This window comes from Callionymus lyra, chromosome 5 (assembly GCF_982586985.1).
Source record: "Callionymus lyra chromosome 5, fCalLyr1.hap1.1, whole genome shotgun sequence".
Taxonomy (NCBI): Eukaryota; Metazoa; Chordata; class Actinopteri; order Syngnathiformes; family Callionymidae; genus Callionymus; species Callionymus lyra.
The window spans coordinates 36,182,659-36,204,470 of NC_141822.1; the positions used below are offsets into that span (position 1 = coordinate 36,182,659).

General features: G+C 37.1%; 2 protein-coding genes across 2 annotated transcripts; one reads left to right on the forward strand and one right to left on the reverse strand.

Annotated features, from left to right (window-relative positions):
- Nucleotides 1–776: 776 nt before the first annotated feature.
- Nucleotides 777–5,373, forward strand: LOC148080496 (prostaglandin E2 receptor EP4 subtype-like). Its single transcript, XM_087792215.1, has 2 exons — nucleotides 777–1,788; nucleotides 3,193–5,373. Exons 1-2 carry the CDS (start codon nucleotides 1,009–1,011, stop codon nucleotides 3,715–3,717), a joined length of 1,305 nt encoding a protein of 434 aa, XP_087648341.1. The 5' UTR covers nucleotides 777–1,008; the 3' UTR covers nucleotides 3,718–5,373.
- A 306-nt stretch (nucleotides 5,374–5,679) lies between these two features.
- On the reverse strand, nucleotides 5,680–21,561 carry ttc33 (tetratricopeptide repeat domain 33). The gene is made up of 4 exons (XM_087792216.1): nucleotides 21,107–21,561; nucleotides 15,465–15,546; nucleotides 13,006–13,137; nucleotides 5,680–8,138 (listed from the first exon to the last, which is right to left on the reverse strand). Exons 1-4 carry the CDS (start codon nucleotides 21,319–21,321, stop codon nucleotides 7,764–7,766), a joined length of 804 nt encoding a protein of 267 aa, XP_087648342.1. The 5' UTR covers nucleotides 21,322–21,561; the 3' UTR covers nucleotides 5,680–7,763.
- Nucleotides 21,562–21,812: the final 251 nt, after the last annotated feature.

Consider the following 21,812-nt stretch of genomic DNA (forward strand, 5'->3'; position numbering starts at 1 on the left):
AGTCCCCAAGTAGTATCTTTATTAGAAATGATATTAACTTATGAGCATGAACTCCAACAAGCCAAGTGGTTGTTGAACAGAAGGGAGGCAGCTGGAGTGAGACATCTTGAGTGAGTCTACAGCCTTTGTGAAGCCATTTCAAGCGGTCTTCTCTGAACTTTTGGGTTAAAACAGTTTCGGCCCCACCAGTAAGCATAGCTGCCTGTGTGAACGCTGTATTTGAGTGACAGTGCTGTTAGTGTCATCATTTTATTTGGATATTGTGTTGGTGATAATCTCAATATTTTCAATCTTCACAGAACACTGTTTTTTGAACATTTCCTTGTCATAATTATTATAATAATTTTCTGTCAGAGTTTTAAATGACGGTAACTCCTTCGTTTTATCTTAACTAGAACATTGTAGCACCCACTGAAACGTTACATTTTGATGCATGTCTTTAGTAGGAGCGCAAGTTACTCTTCAGTACATTGATCTGGGCTCTTGAACAAAGCCAACGGTCTCTGAAAGCATGAATAAGAAAGATTCCCTGAGATGTTTGACAGCCTTGGCAGAATAGATAAGCTGTGTTTATTTGTTTCTACTATTGACGCATTGGAACTATTCTCCAAACCCAGATAATGATGTGAGAAGTGTTTGTTTGTTTGAAGGGTCAGTGGAGAAAGTACAGATGGTCGCTGACATCAGCAGACGAGCAGAGCACATGTTTGAAAGGATGCAGAAGTGAAAGTGACCTCCTGCTCACCCTCCACTCTGACTGGCCGAGCGCGCAGCAGAGGTGGAGCTCAGATCTCATCCGGCACCAGAACCTTCTGTCAGTTGGTTCCTTCGATGTCAACATGACACACGCCTTCTTGTCTCGAGAGATTCGGTTACAAACCAAAAACAGACGATTATTGTACCGCTTTGAATGAGTTCACTCCGCGCGCACATGTTTTGGACTAAAGTGCTCGCGCGCATTTCTTGAGAAGTCCCGAGGAGCGGATGTGAGAAGAACCCTCCACAGGTATGAACGTGACTACGACTGAGCTCAAGGCGCCAACCATCCCGGCCATCATGTTTATCTTCGGCGTGGTGGGAAACGTCATCGCCATCGTGGTCCTGCGGATCTCCAGGAAGGAGCAGAAGGAGACCACCTTCTACACCCTGGTGTGCGGTCTGGCGGTGACGGACCTGCTCGGGACCCTGCTGGCCAGCCCGGTCACCCTGGCCACCTACATGCTGGGCGAGTGGCCGGGCGGGGAGGCGGGCGCGCTGTGCCAGTACTCGGGCTTCATCCTGCTCTTCTTCTTCGTGCTGCAGCTCAGCATCGTGTTCGCCATGTCCGTGGAGAGGTTCCTGGCCATCAACCACGCATACTTCTACAACCAGTACGTGAACCAGAGGCTGGCCGCCCTGACGCTCGTGTCCATCTACATGTCCAGCCTGGTCTTCTGCGCGCTGCCCAGCCTGGGTCTGGGGAAGGTTGCGCTGCAGAACTCGCAGACCTGGTGCTTCCTGGACTGGCAGAACAACCAGACGCGAGTGAGGGGCTTCAACCTGCTGTACGCGGGCGTCAACTCGGCGGTGGTCGTGGCCACGGTGCTGTGTAACGTGCTGGTGTGCGGGGCTCTCATCCTCATGCACAAGCGCTTCATCCGACGCACGTCTCTGGGGAAGGACCAGAGGCGCAGGACGGAGCTCAGGCGACGGAGGAGCTTCAGGAGGCTCGCCGGGGCAGAGATCCAAATGGTCATCCTGCTCATCGCCACTTCTGCGGTGGTCCTGATCTGCTCCATCCCTTTGGTGGTGAGTGGCCAGCTCAAGGAGTCATGTGACAATGACATGTGAATGAAAAGAAACAGCTAAAATGTTCAAAGTTCAAGACATATTTCTAATTAATGAGCCGTTCTAAGGATTTGTTTTTTGTTTGTCAACAGAATCATTTGAAAAAGTTGTGAATTGATTTCAATGACAGTTTTGGATTGACCAGAAATGGGCTGTGGTGACCCGGATGATTCGGATGTGTGTGACTTGAATGTTCTGTAACTGCAGAACTGCAGACAATAATTGAATGGAGTTAACCTTTGAACATAACTAATGAAGAAAATGGGTAAAATTCTTTTGATTTCTTTTGAGGATAATCTTCCTTTTTTGGAGTAAAAAGAAGAAAACTTCAGAATTTGAAGTTTCAAAAAACACCAGATCAGCAGAAATCAACTTAGAATGTCGAATACACATTATTTCGTTTTAATATAACCAATGCAGCTGTATAAACAAGTGGTAATTTAAATGATCTGTTGACCACGAACAATTTCATCTGCTCAGCATATTAAGTCTTAAATGATCATTATAAACTTTATGCAAAATGAAAAAAACGCCAGCTTTTTTATAATATGTATCATTCGTTTTATTATTACAATTTAAACACTTCCTAAACACCTAGTAATTCCACTATAGTCTCAGTATTAGTATGACAGATTAATTTATATATAGATAGATATATTTAAATATATATATATATATAAAATCCGTCACATTAATTAAATAATAACAAGAAACAAATTGAATAAATAATAAGTTATTCTTCAATGTAGCTTTAACTTTGAACAACAACTTTAAACCCTTAACAACAAAAACTAAACAAATTCAGATCAAGATGTATTACTCTTGTTTTAATCTTAATCCTTATCTTCTATATTTACTAAGACAAATTTGCCTTAGGCCTCAGTTGACACGTAAATAATAGTGCCTGTTACAGACAAATCTTCTTGTTTTAAAGGTCAAAGGACATAGAAATTGTCATCATTAGTTAGACAGCGAGGTTTCTTCATGTGTCTGTTCACAACCAGTACCGGGATGCCTCCTTCACTCCACTATATAGCTAAAATAATGTTCTCGCTGAGCGGCTTTGAAAATACATAGCTGCTAATTAAACTCAGTGTGGGGAATCCCAAACAAGAAATCTACTTTGTGGCGGACTAACTTTGAGAAAGTGTCCCATCTGGTTGTGTTGTTGCACACACAGTTGGAAATAGAAATAGTTGAACAATTGATTATTTAAGACACATTATTTGTTTCTAAATATAGGTCATTTTGAAGTCAAAAGGGTGAGTGAAAAGGTCCAACTGTTTAAAAATGTCATCTATCGTTCATATCATCATTGTGTTGGCAAGGATTACTAATTAGTGTTTCTCCAACATGGTGTCATAGTTGAGGATCTTCGAGAATCAACTCTATGGGCAGCAGAGTCAAGCGAGACAAGGAAAGTACAAGGACCTTCTCGCCATCCGCATGGCCTCAGTCAACCCTATCCTGGACCCATGGATCTACATCCTGCTCAGAAAGACTGTGGTCCTCAAGGTGCTGGAGAAAATCAAGTATCTTTTTTGTAAAATGGGAGGACGGGGACGAAGGGACAGTGGTCAGTTCCGCTGCTGGGATTGCCATCTTTCCTCGTCCTCTGTGTCTCGGAATTCTCCTTCGCTGCTTTCCCGGGAGCTTCAAGAGATGGTGAACACTTCACAGACGTTCCTATACCCTTTGGAGGCTACCACAGGGGGGTCTGAGCAGGGGTGTTCAAGTCCACCTTCTTCTCCTCAGACATTGCAGTGTCCCCTGGTGGTAGGCAGCCAGGATAATAAGGACACTAGGAAGGAACTTCCTTTGTGCTCCAACCCTGCTTTAAATGTGACATTTACTGGTGAAGGTGCGACAGAGCAGGAGAAGTCTATATAAAACTGCTGAATTGATGCTCAAGAAAATAATGTGAAACAGTGGATTCCAACAGTACTCCTACAACAGTTATATACTAAAAAACACTATGAGAGCATGTTTAGGTGTCTTGTGAGGTATTTACTAGGTAATTTACTCCATTAGATTTGCTCAACACGAGTTACCAACAAAAAAGGAATAACAAAACTATGCAGGTTCCCTGTCTAAAAGTCCACCAAGGGTTGGCAGAAGTTAAAATGTAATTGAGCATAACTCAAAACGTTGTGAATGTATTTGTAAAAAATGTTCAAGATTGGATGGAGATGGCTTAACTTAGAAATTATTACAATTTGATGGTGTCTTATGGGAGTTAATGGGAGGTTTTCAAGGCACTTCACCTGTGGTTCACTTAAATATGGCTTCTCACTAGAGCAGCTTACAACTTTCAAGCTAGCAAAGAAATTAAAAAACCTGACTTAGCGGAAAACACAACAAAGAGTCTTATACTCACAAAAAAAAACTTTCGTTATTCACCATTGTCAAGGTTATAAGACTTGAGTAAAATTGCTACACAGATCACCATATTATCAGGAAAAATGGCTTTTTACCAAAAAACAAAACATCAACTGACTCAAGATCAAGATAAAGTGTCCAGAATAATGTATTTTAACGAACACATATTCTGTGATAAGCCACCATGTGAAAAATACAAATTTGAGCTGCCTGTATCCTGATCTTCTTCTTTCAGGTCACTACCCAAAGTGTTTTCAGTGTGCAGGGCTTAAGCGCATTTTCTAATGGAAATATTTCAATGAAATAATTTCCAACCATCAAATAAGTTGTCCAAACTATGAGAAGAGCTTAAATCGAGAAATAGAAAATAAAACTGTCAAAGGAAGAAACTTCCTTTAAAATTCTTAAAAACTGCAGAGAAAACTAATTCGACCGGTCAACAAAACTAGATCAAACAAAGCCAGCCAAAGACAGATAAACATGAATGCCACGAAAAGGTCAAAACTGCCAAATTACTTTAAACGTACTGATGACTCATCTCTTATAAACAGAGGTATTAATCAGTTAAAAAGACACTGAGTAGGATTTTCCATCTCAAATTCCACTTCAAATCTTGTCAAAAGTTAAACAGCCGTCTTCTGGGGATAATAGTCCAACTCTCCACCACCAGGTTTTAAATGTTGCAGAAAATTATTGTTTTAATTGCACTTTTTTAATCATGAAACTAATGCGCCCTGTGACAAGGGCGATGGGCCGGGGTTGGGGGATGGTCTAAAATGTGAATGAGTTTCATGATTTTAATTTATTTCAATTTAGCGTGAAAGTGTTGTATCTCTATCTTCTCTGTGAGAAGGTTTGTTTCATTGTTTTGGGTCTTACAGGTTTCAACAGCGGAGCTTCTGTCGGAATATTACAGAACCAAGCCGCATCTACCTTCGCTAATGTCAACAGAATTCTGAATTTTCTCAACATACAGAAAAGAGAATGAATCTGCTTATCTGCCTTTGCTATGTATCAGATAACCCCCATCATTTCCTGTTTGAACGTGGCTTTAATGTTTTATATTTTCCATTCATCAGCCAAAGCCAGCACACTTACCCACCCGTCAAGTATCCACTTTTTATACACTGCCTATGAATAAAAAGAATATAAACGTTTTCCTCAAAATGTGTTTGTGTTGGCAGACCATTATTAAGTGCTCAATAACAATCAAGAAAATAGCTCAGACATTTTTGTAGAAAGAGAAGAAGGATCCCTGTTAGCACCTTCCACAGTGTCATCAATGAGAGCACATGAATGCATCATCCAAAGTCACATTCTGTTAGTGTTCTAACATTTTTGTGAAAATGATTTAGCCTGTTTTATTCTATCATTAACATGAACACAAAAAATCTACGACATAAGACATTAAAACAGCAGAACAGAGTCTATATTAGTTTAATGAATTTAGAAATAAAGTACAATTTGCTTGACACAGAGTTAATGTGTTACATATAGGAACAAGATGAAAATAACCCACAGTTCTTTTTATGGGTCAGAGAAAGAGAAGAAGATGATGTCTATATTCAATGAGGAAGTACATGACAATCTTTCCCTAACACAAAGAAGTTGTTCTTCTTTAGTCTCAGACGGTTACAGTTCTGACGACTGGTTGCTCTTCTTGTCCAGGAAACCATCTGCAGAACAATGAATTTGAGGAATTATCCAAACAAACTCGGCACTCCTTAAACACACACAGGAGATCTGCGACATTAATCTTTAAATTATATAACCTGTAGCCTGAATGAGGAGTCTGTAGAAAATGCTTGTAACCATCATTTTACTTCCATCTTTTAATGCATCTGAGTTTTTGTTCAGTTTTTAATGTTAAATTTGTGTTGTGTAAGAGTATAGCAAGAGTAACTTAAATACAGAGATCAATAAAATTCTTTGTACGTACAACATCACACAGAAATTATGGCATAAGGAATTACATTTATCTTATCGTCTCGCCTTTTCCAATTGATAATGTAGAGTGCAATAGCATTTAAGTTGTCTTAATAAGCTTTGATATAGAAAGCGTTTGAGGGTGTTTATTGGTCATTTGTGTATCTTGTCCTAGCAAATTTGGACTACATAATAAAGTAATGCAATGTATTCAGTCACTCAACCAAAAGCCCACTGCCAGAAAGAAGTAATCCAAAGCTAATACAAAAGAGGGAAATGTTTGGTACAGTACAAATTAAATTGAAATAAAACATAAATGTTGACAATACATTTGCTCCCATCTAAAAATTTAGAACGGAATTGAAAACGAATTGTAATGCTAAGACGATAACATACCTTTGGGGCAAATTCACAAAAGAAATAAAGAAACTGTATGAAAAGCAAATTACCTAAAGCAATTAGAAATATTGATACATTTAATATTGATACAGTAAAATCTAGCATCTCTTTACCAGATAGTCAATTTAGACAGTGGATTCAATATGGTCTAACTGCAATATGAAAAATTATAAAAAAAAAATATAATATCATTTTTCAAGAGATAAAGCATAATTATTCTTTCAACAACAAGGATCACTATTTATTTCTTCAACAATGGTTATGGTAAACAAGATTTCATTTCCGGGAAACAAACTGTTTTCAGTGGGCAGTGCTTAAGCACATTTTCATATGAAAATATTTCAATTAAACAAGTTCCCTTGAGAGTGATAAATAAAGTTTATCTAATCTAAATAAAAGAGAGTTTTGTACAAACAGAAACATAGTGATGAGTACATAGAGATCCAACAGACACATTAGTTTAAAGATCTATGGAAGGATATTTTTTTTTAATGATTTTTTAATTTCAACACAGAGGGTTGCAGCAGGAATGTTCTATGTTATATCTGGGCCTACATTTTAATATTTTACACAAAGAAGACACATATATATTTTTTAATTGTTTTGGCATCATCTAAAAAACCTTTTACCAAAATAAATGGCACAAGACAAGATCAACTATAGTTAAAGAATGGACTTGCATTATATGTGAAGTTTTTGAAATGAAATTGTTGACTCATAAAAGGACACAAGAAGAGAATTGCATAAACAGATGTAAACAATTGACTTTTACACAACAATTTGTTGGCTTATTGTAGCTCTCTGTATTCTGTATGTTGAAAGAGATGCATTAAAAGGTACATTAAAAGGAATCAAATTAATTAATTTTATTTTTTTGTGATTACCTTAATGCCTTTGATTTTATGAAACAATTAAACAAAACAAAACTTAAAAAACAAAACAAAATGTTAATTAACACAAAACACATTTATTTTAAACAGCAGCAACAGAAACATCATGGTATCTTTAAAGATGGATTGTTTGATAAGTCACGTTTTTTCAAAGGTGTACTGTGCATCTATTTATTAAAAATAACCTTTAGTGGTGATGAGTCAATGCCACAGTTATAGATTTCCATACCTCAAAATATCCAGTTAAAGGATTTCCGTGATGCGAATAAAGTATTGTCCATCTGCCGAAGAGACCTCTTTTAAGTTTCTCATGCTTCCGTACCAGTCCTTATGTTTTGTGACTCAAAGTCCTCTTGCTTTAACAAACACTCCTTCTGATGGTATCACCCCAACTTTCGACCCGCCTTCTACAGCCTCTACTTTTGTCACATTCCCCTCAGCATCTATGACCACTGCTTCTTGCTTCAGCTCTTCATTTTGATTATGACGCTCAGCAACAGTCACACAAGCATCGAGAACTTCTTTTGACTCATAGTCATAGTCTTGCTGAAGCTCAGGTACACAGAGGATTTGTTTCCTAGTCTCTTCTTCCTCATGGAGTTTCTTCTTGTTTGCCAGATTGTGTATCTGTAGCTTTTGCACCCATGCCAGGTCTTCCTGCCACAAAGAGCTCTCACATGGGCAGAGGTGGATCGCGACCTGGAAAGACCTGAAGGCCTGAGGAGACAAAAGACCATCAGATTAATTAATCTCAAGGTTCTATCAAAGCGGTGTGTCACCTACAAGCATCAATAACAATTCATTTTTATGACCTCAGTTATGATTTATTCCTAGAATGTTAAGGCCTTGAGACACCACGCCGATTATAGGGCGTCTGGCGCCGTCGGGCAGTCCTGTGTGGTCGGCGCCCCAAATCCCTGTTGTGTGTCTCCCCCATTTGGGAGTCGGCGTCCTAGTTGGATAACAAAAGAGGCAGGTGCAGGTGTCTGGAGTCTCAACAGGCTCAATGGTCAATCTGATTGGTCGAGTGCTAGGTTTAGCTAGCGAATCAGCGCAGGACAATGAAACGGAAGTGACTTTTGTAAACACTAGATAAGCAGCTATGGAATGAACCACACTTTTATTGAAAACTTCACAGCAATATTATCATGTGAATGAAGCAGCAATTGTTGTCCTATTCACATGTGAGTTATCTTCATCTCAACATTTGTACATTATCACCGTGTCTGATTCATGGTCAATTTGTGCTAATAATGATACAGAAGGACAATATTGTTGACATGACTTTAATGATCATTCTAGATAATCACCTATATCTTGCTCGACACATACGGAAAAGCCCTCAGAGCTGCGTTTTTTCTGCGACGTCTTTCTTCCACAACAAGAAGACCAAGGGCTGACAATGTCGCTTCATTTTTGTGTCGTTATCGATTGTATTTTTATTTTATCTTTCGTTCAACAGGTGAAACCACAGACCGTTCTCGACTAGTCTCAGAGCATTTCCAGTTTTCACTTCTCTCCGACGTCAACACGCTGCAGCGTGCCCAACGGCGTCAGACGCCTGACAGTCGGCGTGGTATGCCCAGGACTTTAGAGAGTATGTAATCAAACCAAAAGTTACAACTATGTTGCCTTATCGTCCTGTCCCTGCGCCCTTGATGGAGTCTACTGTCGCCTTCAAGAAACATCTTAAGACATTTTTATTTGTGCAGGATTTTCCCTTATTTTCTGAGACTCCTGTGTTTGTCTTATCTGTCTTGGCCTTTTATAGTACGGTAAATAGTTTTAACTGTGTATTGTATTTGATTTTTAAAGCGCTTTGTGACCCTGGTCTAGAAAGGCGCTTTAGAAATAACCATTACTTACTCATTTATAAACTTTGATTCGGACTTGCATCTGAAACTTGAGTATCTCTTTAGTAGGTAACACAACTTTTCATCTCGTCTTCCTAAAATCTTCTTCTGAATGACTTACCTTTACATACTTCTTCACGCTATACACACAGCTCATTCAGCAAAACTTGGTTAGCAAATTGTTTGTTCAAAAATAATTATTTGTTCTAAGACCTCAATTCAAAGCAATTCAATTTTTAAACAGCCTATGCAGTGAGTGTCATGCATCAGAATGTTTTTCTTTATATGACTTCAACCAACCTCTTAAGGTGAAAATGTCATGGGAGTTACAGTAAATTATTAACATGACGTCAGGGTCAGTAATAACATCTGGGTGAATGTGTTCACTGGATAGTAAAATCTGAGCAGTGGTTCCCAACCTTTCTCTGTATGCATGAGCATGTCAAGTTTGCTGTAGAAATCAAACCAGTCAGAAACACCAATAGATGTAATCACCCATATTTTTCCCAATTCACATTAGGCCGGTGGTCATATGTTAGGCATGAAACACTAGTATTGATAGAACGCATGTGTACATGTGTGGAAAGGGAAAATTATACCAGTAGTTGACAGAACATGGAACATTTTGGTCATTTCCGAGCATCGTCACAGTACCAGCAAATCCTTGATCTCTGTGTGCACACTAAAAGATTAGATGACCCATATGGTTCGTCTGGTGTTTACTGCAGCTGTCAGTGACATCGTAAGTCACACCTCTGAGAGAATCTAATCAAATGCTGGGCCGAAACTAAAATAAAGACAATCTGTGGAAAATAAACAGGACCTTAGGGAAGTGTGTCCGTGGATTATATAGCAACAATATAGTGACGCACAAAAATAATCCTTGTCAGATTTTTTCCTTTTCCCTGCATGGCACTTGTATAAAATATATTGAATTTAAGGTGTGAAACTGTTACACGACGGAAGTATGTTCAAACTCCATTAGTGAACCAGAGTGAATGCAGTTTTTTTTTCTATTGTAAAAATATAGCTTTTACTTCTTCAAATGAGACAGTTTTTAAAAGACAGCTGATATAACAATGTGAAAAATGTTTTATTTTGTCCTATTGTTGCAGGCAGGTGGAGCAGTCAATTGAATGATAATAAGATGAGAATAAGATTAGTATTTTTGGGCAAAGGGTTTACTTGCGACTTTCTAGTCAACTTATTTGGGTTAAGAGTGGTGGTGGGAAGGATCTGACGCAATTTCTCTCCTATAAACTCTGGAGATGCTGATGGCCAAAACCATTTCTGTCTGGTGCTATATGGGCTTAACCAATACAGCCCGTTCAGACCAGCAGGAATAGCATCTTTTAAATGCTTCAGGATCATCCTATCCTCTCAATGATTTGGATTTATACAGGTTAAAAGGACAGCTGTAGTGACATGTTTTAGCCGTTGAGGAAAACCCCTGTCAGTTGGTCGGTTCATGCTTTCAGTGGCCTAGCACCTTGTTGGGACCAGCAGCCTTACGGTGTTGATCTTCTTCATGCAGCTGTGTGACGAGTAACTGATGGGGAGATGCACAGTCTCCATTCAAAATAAGCTGTTTTAGATGTCAGAACGGGATCATGGCTGACCTATTGTTTGCTTCTCTTGCAGTCTGCAATACCTTTCCACATGTTACGTGGATTTTTAGTTCCCCGATAATACTATACTTGCATAAATACTACTTTTATGATCATTTCTGCATGGACTCAAGGCTAGAAGCATTCATAAAAAGATTCTACAGAAACATTCCCAGCTCCAACATGTGCAACAGCATAGGGACTTGATCAAACATGTCCCACTATAAATAGATTTGCATCTTTCTACATTTAACCTGCCAAGATCATTATGAACAGAGGTGTGTCGATATTTGAGAAAGTTTCAACTCGGGTTCCTTTCAACACTTCCTTTTGTCGTCTTTGTTGCCACAGGACAGCTCTGTTGCAGTCAAGCATGCCAGAGCTGCACAAAGTACCATTATCTGGTCGGTATACACATGCCTTGTTTACCCTTTTCCAAACGGGTGAATGGTGCGACTATGATATGTGGGTTTTATAAATGCACAAGTCCAAGCATGTTTGAGGAGCAGTCATCCCGAGCCTCAGGCACATGGGCGTTGGGTAAAAGAGGCGCCTTATCTTGAAAGGGAGGTTGCAAAGAAAATGTAGTGAAAAGAATCAACCGAGGAATCTTAATGGATCACCAACGCTAAAGACAATTCAGATGAAAATGCATTGACTTTCAAGACATGAACACAGATGATGAGGCAGAACGCTACACAACAGATTCCTAAAGTCAGTTTGCATGAGCTCCACAGCAGCACTGAGACCCAGCAGGCTGAATAGATCTCCAAATTCACAACACCTACCTGAAGGCTCATACAACACACATCTATAAACTACATTGTAATTAACAAGTTTGGTCACATACTAATATGCATTTGAGTCAAGCAACCATCTTATGTAGGCAGAAAAATGGTGTACTAATATGAAACAACCAACTTTTTCACCAGCAGTGAATATGATGACCATGTTTGCTCACATAGATTAAAATGTCACTTAGATGAGTTCACATCTAATCCTCTAAATACATACATAGTGCCAATATTTACACAATATCAACAACAATCTCATCACAATTACTAATCATAATTGTAGCCACAATTTTAAGATTACTTGATGAAATATTTGCTCCATTTATGCGCTTTCCATATAGAGAAGATGTGGAGGTCGATTAACTCACATAAAAAACCTCAGCACTACTTCACCTGAACCCTCCTGCAGTGAAGAATGAGATTTTGATACTACATGCTGGCATTGAACTTAAAGGCCAACTAATGTGTTGATTGAAATGTCTCTTAAATTTATATTTTACCTTTAATTTTACTCATCAGTATGCGTCTGTTTTCTAGAGATTCAATCTTGTTTACCATAACCACACCCACTCTGCTGTGATTTGTCAAGCATTGAGGTTTGTCACCGCTTGTCATCATTCCCCGAAGTCTTGGTCTCCAAGGGACTCGTTTTATAAACAAAACAGGGCGTAATTACATCTGGCTGGAGGAGGATATAATAATGAGATAGTAATGGTCTTCGCTCTCATAGCCTCTTGTTTGCTGAGACAGACGGGGGAGAACATTATTAATTAAACAATTTCCCGAAGGAGACCTCCTGAGGGATCAATAAAGTTTTACCTTACCTTACCTTATAAAGTAATGACTTCAAACATCATCATGATGAGGGACTTACTGCATCTTGGAGAGGAAGACTTCAACATGTGTAACATGAGAGTAAGTGAGGAGAGTTATCATATTAATTGCTATTTAGGGCAGGGCCTCACGGATAATTTTGAAATTACACAAATATGAGTTGTTGTATTTTGCTACTTTCCTAACTGCACTACTGGCCCTACTTATTTATGCAAGTCAGCTTTTTCCCCACATGAAGATTATTTAATCCACCATGACTGATGATCATTTTCAAGTCTGCTTGAGACTGCTTGCGACCATCATCTACTGCCTGAACTATATAACCCTGGCTGACCCCAAATATTTACTCCAATTTGTACGCTATGTTGTGAGATTTTATTTTCTCACCTTACTGCGTATGACTTGAGCACCTTGTGTATGTTTTTCACACTTGGCAACACATTGAGAGCGATAGCAGCGCACTCAGTTTGATTCTCTGCGAGTCAGTATAACTCACCAGGTCGACCTCGCCCAGATTGAGCTGGGCACGCCCCAGAGTCTGCCAGCCCTCCCACCAGACAGGGCGGAGCTTTACCGCCATCTCAGCTGCTTTGGTTGCAGGAAACACTTCTCGCAGAATGGTCAGGACCTGTGGAGTTATAAGGTTATTTTTGTGTGTTGTGTGAATGCTTCCCATTGAGATCCTGTTTTCTTCTGACCTAAACTTTGTTCCGCTTCTACTCCCACCAATTTTATCGGATTTGAACCGTTCAAACTTTTATCAATTCAGCTTGTTTCTGAAATGCGGGCTATGTTCTATCTTTCTTTTATCTCTTCCACTCTTTCTTTTATTCCTCTTTTTCTACCCCATTTATTTCAATGGGGAAAATCTTCAATATACTGTATGTTTCGACTCCGTCCACTTTGACCCACTACTTCTACTTTTACTTCTACTTCCAATACTACTTCTACTACTAATACTAATACTACTTCTACTTTTACTACTACTTCCACTACTACTTCAACTACTACTTCTACTACTAATACTTCTATTTTTTCAAATAATTCTACTACTACTTTTAATTTTCTACTTCTTCTACCATAACCAACTCATTCCACTACTACTTCTACTACTTATGCTACTACTACTATTAATTCTACTAATGATTCTACTACTACTGTTACGGTTCTACTGCTTCTACTTCCACTACTACTAATACTACTACTACTTCTAATTTTACAACTAATTCTACTACTACTTTTAATTTTCTACTTCTTCTACTTTAACTACTTATTCCACTAATACTTCCACTACTACTTCTACTACCTTTGCTACTACTACTATTACTTTTTCTAATAATTCTACTACTACTGTTACTGTTCTACTGCTTCTACTTCAGCTACTACTTCCACAGCACAGCAGGGTCAGCATTCACACTGCATTTTCTTCCGGAAATGCAGTCTTTCTATTTAAAATATGGAATTAAAAAAAGATACCAATGTTCAAATTCAAATAACTGTTTCAGATTGTAACACGTAAGATTCAAATGATCTTGTTACAGTGTGATCCTCATAGAAAGCAATTACTTAAATAACTTAAACAAAACTAGTAGAATTTCAATTTTAAGAGTTTCTTAAAGGATCTGTAACCAAATAATGATCCATTCAATTCTACATTCTCTGAAACGCAGACAGTTTAATTGTGGATCTCTTGTTTCACTGTGACGATAAGTTACTCTAACCAAATTGTTAGAAAGTTAAAAGGATGATTTATTTTTCTAGCTAAAAATCTGGAAGGTTTTTCTGGGGGAAAAGGAAGCTCTTTGACTTCCCCCGAGACTAAACCTCTGAAAATAAGAAATTAAAAATGAAAGAATGACCTATAACTCCGTTTATTATTTGGATTACAAGCCCATGCAAAAATCTGTATTTCAATCCTTCATTTACCAATATGTATCATTAATTAGTTAGTTAAATAGACCTTTTAACCACCCATATTTGTAATTAAATATTTGTATTTACTAGTTATTATTTTTTTAAAACCTCTGCTGTTTCCTCATACAGAGGAAAGATGTGTGCGTCTTAATTACATTTAATCGGTAAACCCCATGGTTAGACCACTGCAGCAAGATTAGCTTCAGGTTTTTTTTCTTACTTTAATGACCACCGTACATGCTTTTCATAAAAAGTATTGTTGCAATATAGTTTATTGAAGGAGAAGTATCGAGTTAAAAATGTTTTAAAGTGAAACAGCATATTATAATCAGAGGTCACAGTGCATTAAAGAAGGAAGTGAAACACAGAAGCCAGACATTGCTGTCATCAACTCAATATCACACACAGATGTGGCAGTTGGCTGATAAACTATAACTAGTACTTACTCCACAAAGGCAAGAACGTGCACTTCGGTCTCTGGGACAAAAACAAGTAAAACAGATATTTGTTGAGTTTTGGAGCCGAGAATGAATCATTATAAAATGTTTGGAGCCTTTGTATTATAATGTTTGAATGACTTGAAAAACCTGCTGAATGCAGCATCCTGCTCAGATAAAAAATAAACACACCGAGCATGGTTTCTATTTTGTTTGTTCAGATTTTAAATTTACTGACGAGAGGAATTATGTATCCTAATGATCTAGGATGATAATTATATTCCAAACATGACCATGAAGGTGGGTAGAACAGAGGTTAAAGCCATACACCCTGTCCATCTATGCCGCTGTATCACGACTCAGTCATTGAGTCATAAAGCTAGCTTATAAGAATGTAAAAATAGTTATTTCATATAGAGACAATTCACCAGTGATTGAAAACTAGTTAATTGGTTTAATGCCATCTCTTATGTTGCATATACAAGATGTACAGAGTATACAGTATATAAGATGCACAAGTTTCACATGTTTACATCAGAGACTCTTACACTTTAGCCCATTGAACTTGTCCACAGTTATACTAGCCACACGAAACAACATATACCTGAGACTTCATCTCATAGAGAAGAGGGTTTTCTGGAGTCAACTGTATGGCCTCATCCCACTTCTTAATGGCCTCCCAGTGCCTGCAACGATAACAGAATTTATTGTTAGTCCAGACTCAACAAAGAGCATGGTGTGATGATAAGAAATTATTTAAAAAGTATAAAGGAAGTTTAAATTAAGAACAAAATAAAAAGAATAAATTGAGAACAAAATATCACCATTTTGTGAAAGACTGGGGGAAATGGCATGAATACCAACATCCTCAGCAATGAGTGCACTGGGTGGTACGATACTGAATTTAAATGGAGGAATTTTCATTGGTGTAACAAGAATGTTAACTACCTTGATTGCTGTTGTTATGTACTATAGATAGATACAATATATGTAGAAAATATTGACACACCACAGGTTTTTTTTTTCCTTTTCTCATTGTGATTGTTTTCGGGTCTTTTATTTTTATTTCATCTTCTTCACCTATTCTTCACAATTTCTATGTATTTCTTCTGGCGGGTTCAAATACTTTGTTGCTAAAAACATACAATTCCTTGTTGTTTTTTCTGTAAATGGCAGACAGGATGAGAATTTAAAATCTCAATGTATGAATGTTGGAAAATGTGTAAAAAAAAAAAAAGTTTAAAAATATATTTATGTATATATAAGTCAAGTAAATCAGAGGAGACGCAAAGAAAAAATCAAGTGCATTAGCAGTCTGTTGTAAAGTTTAGGTTAGGTAAGCAGATGTATTTAAGACAAAAGATTCCGTAAAACTGGATTGTTCTAAGAGGTTTGCGTCACATAAAGACTTAATAATAAAAGTGAATTGCATATATATGTAAAAACAGAAATTAAAATCTGACATGTGATTTTCTTACACAAGTCTGCCAACAACACAGTCTCATGGCTCTAGTACAACGTCTATTTAGCCACTTGATAACCCCGAAAAGTACATCCAGTAAAAGGTCTGTGAGAAAAGTCAGACAAAGACAGACCGACACTGCATTAAAAGGTTAAATGAGGTTGAAAAATCGAACATTTGTATACATTTTAGAAACAATGAAATTGCTTCAACTTTAAAACATATGATGCAAAACGTTCCTCTTGATTTCCATTTATTTTCTTATGATTCTCATATTGAGTGAAAGACATCCAAATCTTTGTACTGCACTCATCTAGACCAACTTAAAAGGATTTTGGGCCTTTGTTTTAGTCAGACACTGAAAAGATGCAGTTCTTTGGTATGAAGTAGAATAATAATAGTAGCATTTAGGTGTGCAACTTCTACCCCTTTTGGGACTTGCCTTTTCTTTCTTGCCAAAATGTAAATAAATGTGACAGGGAAGTAAACGATGATAGGAAGTTATATATGAAGCTTTTTTTTAGTTCATCAGATGACTAAACTGGATATTTTTATAACAAAAATTTGCATTGGGAAATTATATTATAAAAAATGTATTATAATTATTATGTTGTTAAAATTACATGAGAATTATTAAAACTGTATGACTAACTTCATACAATAGTGTGCTTCTGCATCTACATTTAAGTAGTTAACTTTAAAGTAAATCACAGGGGCTTAATAACAGGTATAGTTAATCCAAAATGTATATTCATCTTATTTTCTTCTTACCCCTGAGTAACTAACGAGTGAAAGAAGGCTGGGAGTTATCAGTCCCTTTTGGAGTTACAGCCAGAATGTATGCCCATATGAGAGTAGCGACCGGTATTCACTTTTTGTTTGTCCAAAGACAAATTAAAAACATCCAAATACCTCCATAATATTGTTCCGTAATATCCCTCTAGTATTGAAGCCCAGACATGAGAAATTGTTCCTAACTAATGAAATGAAAATTCTCCAACTAGAAATTAGTCACATTAATAGAAACAGCCAATGAGTTTAATTTACATAATTGATAACAATATTTCGATTTTTTCTATCAATTGTGTTTATAGATCACCTGTTAAAACAATTTAACTACTTTGAGACATGACTAGACTAGTTAGTTGTGAGGATTATTAAAGATTATTAAAAATTTAAGAAAGATAGATCATCAAAAGAGTCAGAGAAAACCTGGAACAGTTATCCAGTTTCCCAAGCCAAAAAGTACAATAATCGAAAGTGTTAGAAAACCATGATAATTGATACATAGAGGTTACACTTTTAAATTTGCAACACTCTTTCCTGCATTTTGAGAGCTACATTGTTCCAGCATGTGGAAAAGGGAGGCTTAATTGGAAGTGGTGACACCAAGCCTCCATTTGTACATGCTGGCCCGGTTGCCACAAGTCAAAGTTAAACTCCTCAGCATCTGGCCCTTCGATTGAAGTCGAGGCAGGTTGTTCAACATCTCTGCCTTCGGTACGGACACACGCACAGGCTAGATTTAGATACGTTTTCTACACGCATCGGTTTTATAAAGTTTGCGACCGTCCTGTTTGGTAGCCAATGAGTGTCAAGTGAGTAATGTTGCCCTTGAGTTCATTCTAACTCGCAAGTAGCGAGCGCAGAAAACTCACTTTTCCTGCCCTCGCTACTTGTCAGCCAATGAGTGTCAAGTAAGTGTCGTATACCACAAGGCTGATTTGAATTGGTTTCCCACGAAACTGAGCGCCAGAGAGGAGCTGCTTGCATGTCACAATATCAAGGATGTCAATGACATTGTTTCTCTTCACACATTGGCCAGGCAGGCGTTGGGGTATGAACAAACAGGTGTTAGTTACACAATTCTCGTGGTGCGCAAGGACGATATATCTTTTTAAAATTTAAATCATGCATTACGGTATGATTAAGACAAGATTCATAAAAGGGAAAATAAAAAAAATCCTACGTCGCTTCAAAGCGTCGGGGCCCAATAAGAATGTCTTTGTACTGAACTTTTCAATTTTTGCTAATGCGAATTGTTTTTTTACATTTATTTTGTACATAGTTAAACATTGAACAGGTGTCTACATTTGGATACGTTTGAGAATTTTAACAAATACTTATTATTAATACTTATCCCGTGCGAAACATAATATCGTTGTTTAATATTACCATTCAGAAACAAGTTTGGAGTAACATTAAGAAAGCTTGTACCATGGATATGAGGAAATCACATCCTTACAACCTTGCACAATAAACTGGCACAAGAGTAACTTAACATTTTATTGGAAGTAACAGAGTGATTCTTTGAAATAGTCTTAATTTAAATATTTTACTTTAAATATAAATAATTAAGTTAAGGGAAAAATGTTTTTCGGATGTAAAGGTCAATTACCCTGGCGGGAGAATCAATTTACTTTATTAAATGTTTATCACTATTGGGTCCTGTTTAAATTCTCTGTACACAATATAAATGTTATTATGACCACCTACTACCACCACTTAGCTACTCATTAAAAATGTGTCATACTTTTGTTTTATTTTTGGGACAGTTGGTGGGCAAAGCCTATTGTGTAATAAAAAAGTACTTAATTAGTTTTTTGTCAAATAATTATTATGAACACACTAAATATAAACTGGTATCCACAATACTTTTGGACCGTTAATAGTAATTACATTAAAGAAAAAAAAAGTCTTCAAGATTTTATTTTTATTTCCCAGCCCTAATATAAGTGTCAATTTGTTATTTGAGGGGAACATGATGACAAAAAAAAATCACATACAGTGTTATATACATGAATATCTCTTTTTCTACTATTTTCTGCCTTTTTAGGGGGTTTGGTTTCCCACTTTTTGTGGTGCTTTTATATAATATTTGTTTTGTTTTTAAGTACATAAAATAATAATAAATACAATTATTAAAATAAAATACAATTATGGCATGATTACCCATTGTATGTACAAATTTTAAATGGTAAAATATATGAAATGGGCTGTTTTTTAGAATCTTAAAATAAAATGAATTATAATAAAATTATATGCAATCAAATTAAAACCTGAGCTTATTTTCGAGTGTCCTTTTATTCATTTCTTTATCTTGACATTTTCCCATTACTAATATTTGATTCAAATTAGACTTCATGTCGCCATCTAGAGGACACTATGAAACGGTGCACGTTTCAAACGCAATATGATCAAACCGATCGAAAATAAAAAAAATGTAATAAATACTAAGATAACTAAGACTAAAAAAACTACATAGGGGTTTAAGTTTACATATTGCTGTTAACTAACAAGTCCTCTGATCCATATAAATTGATTAATTAACTATTTAATGAGATTGTTTTAGACCTAATAGATAAAATATTCAAAAGTTCCAGAATAATTAACCTTTTACGACTCCACTCATGCACTTTTGTTGTCAAGCCATTCATTCACATAAACCAATAATCCTATCTTAATAGTGCTAGAAATCTAGCCCCAACTTGTTCTCACTCTCTCTATTCAAAACAGTCTCACTCCAATTGTGAATTCTCTGTAAAAACATTTCAACAAAATGGCAATCATAGGCGTGTGTGTTCATTTTTATTATTATTACCCCGAACACAACAATTCTTCAATTTTGTGGTCATAATCAAAAGAAGAAGGGAGTATATACATGGTGTTTAAACGTGTTTCTTTAGACAACTGCTTGTGGCTTTATTTAGACTTTTTAACGTGAACAAACAGATAAAGAGTAAAACATTGAAAAATGAAAACACAACAACAAAAAACCTGACTACTACTGTACGGTACTGATATTCTTTCAGAACCTTGTTTTTTTAACATAAATATATTTTAATTTTCCTCTAAACTTCTCTTACTTTTGTATCATCATAATTATATCAGACCCTGCATATAATTTACCATATCTCTAAACGGTCTCACTATTTAACAAATGTTTCAATTGTTCTACATAACCAATATACTTTAACTATTTTTTTAATCCAGGAGGCGATAAAAAGAGTGCAGGCACAAGTTCGGGCGACTGACAGGCTACATAATCTGTGAAGGAAATGTCATCAGCTTCATCACAAAGAACATCTTTATAGGACAGGGCGACACTGCTAGAGACATGAAACGTTGTAAGAAGATAGTGAGAATGACTTGAAAGACTTGAGAAACGGGGCCACTCATTGAAACGTTTGGAGAGAGAGAGATAAGGATGATGAAGAAGATTATTTGCTTGAACTCAATAAAACGCACTTACTGGGTTCATTTTATCTTTTTTTACAAATGAATAGTAAGTAAGTAAGTAATTTTTATTTTTATAGCGCTTTTCCAGACCAGGGTCACAAAGCGCTTAAACAATTAAAACAATATTCAATAAAGTATATATTTTAACGACTAAGATAAAACTGATAACACAACAGGAGTTCCAGAAAATCAAGGAAAAACCTGAACAAATAGAAACGTCTTAAGATGTTTCTTGAAGGAGTCAGAAGATCCATCAAGCGCAAAGAGAGAGGAAGATTGTTCCAAAGCTTAGGAGCAACAGCCAGGAAGGATTTCTCTCCTCTGGTCCTGAACCGTGTGAGAGGAACCATCAGTAGATTCTGATCCACAGACCTCAGAGCCCGAGCTGGGGGGGAAGGCTAAATCAGATCAGTGATGTAAGGAGGAGCCTGACCATGAATAGCTTTTCATTTTGACGACAGCTCTCTCTCTAAGCTACCATAATGAATAAAGACGTATTGAAACATACACTTTTTGACACTGCAACTTCAAAGCCATCTTTTTACCTGCCCTGCTCAGCCAGCAGCGAGCCCTCCTCCCTCAGCCTCCTGCTCTTGGACTCACAGTCCTCCAGCAGTGCTTCCCGTCGGCGTTTGACAGCGTGCAGCCAGTCCACCTCGTCTTCAGCTCTCCCTGGCTGGGACCCTTCAGGCTCAAACTGCTGCGCCACGGATTTCGACAATTTCTCTCCGACTTTCCTCTTCCAACCGAACGACGCCATCCTGGGCTAATCGTATGGATGGTGCGAAATTATGTTTTAGCTTCTCAGAAGCTTTTACACACAATAATGTCAAAATATAAATAAATGTCAATAAAGAAGGTTGACATAAATATACATGCAAATGTAAGGGTAGCTTAGTAAATATTTAATCAAGTCAATAGGTGGTCAGTATATAAAATTAAAGAAAGTCGCTGACTTTTATTGCTATATTCAGTCTGTCTTCATAGAAGCGAGGCTAAGCTAACGGCTAGCCATGTTGTTAACCCTCCGGAAGTTTGACCCGGAAGTAGCTTGAAACGTCAACGGCACAAGAATGAATCTATATCGTCACCATGCTTTTGTTGGCCAACTTAAACAAACCATTGAATATATATAATTGATCAAAATATTAAACCTTACAAAGAATATGTATGAGCAATTATTTTGCAACTATATAACAAAAAGATTTTCCCATCTCACTTTAAACTCTTAACATTAACAAGTAAACATTT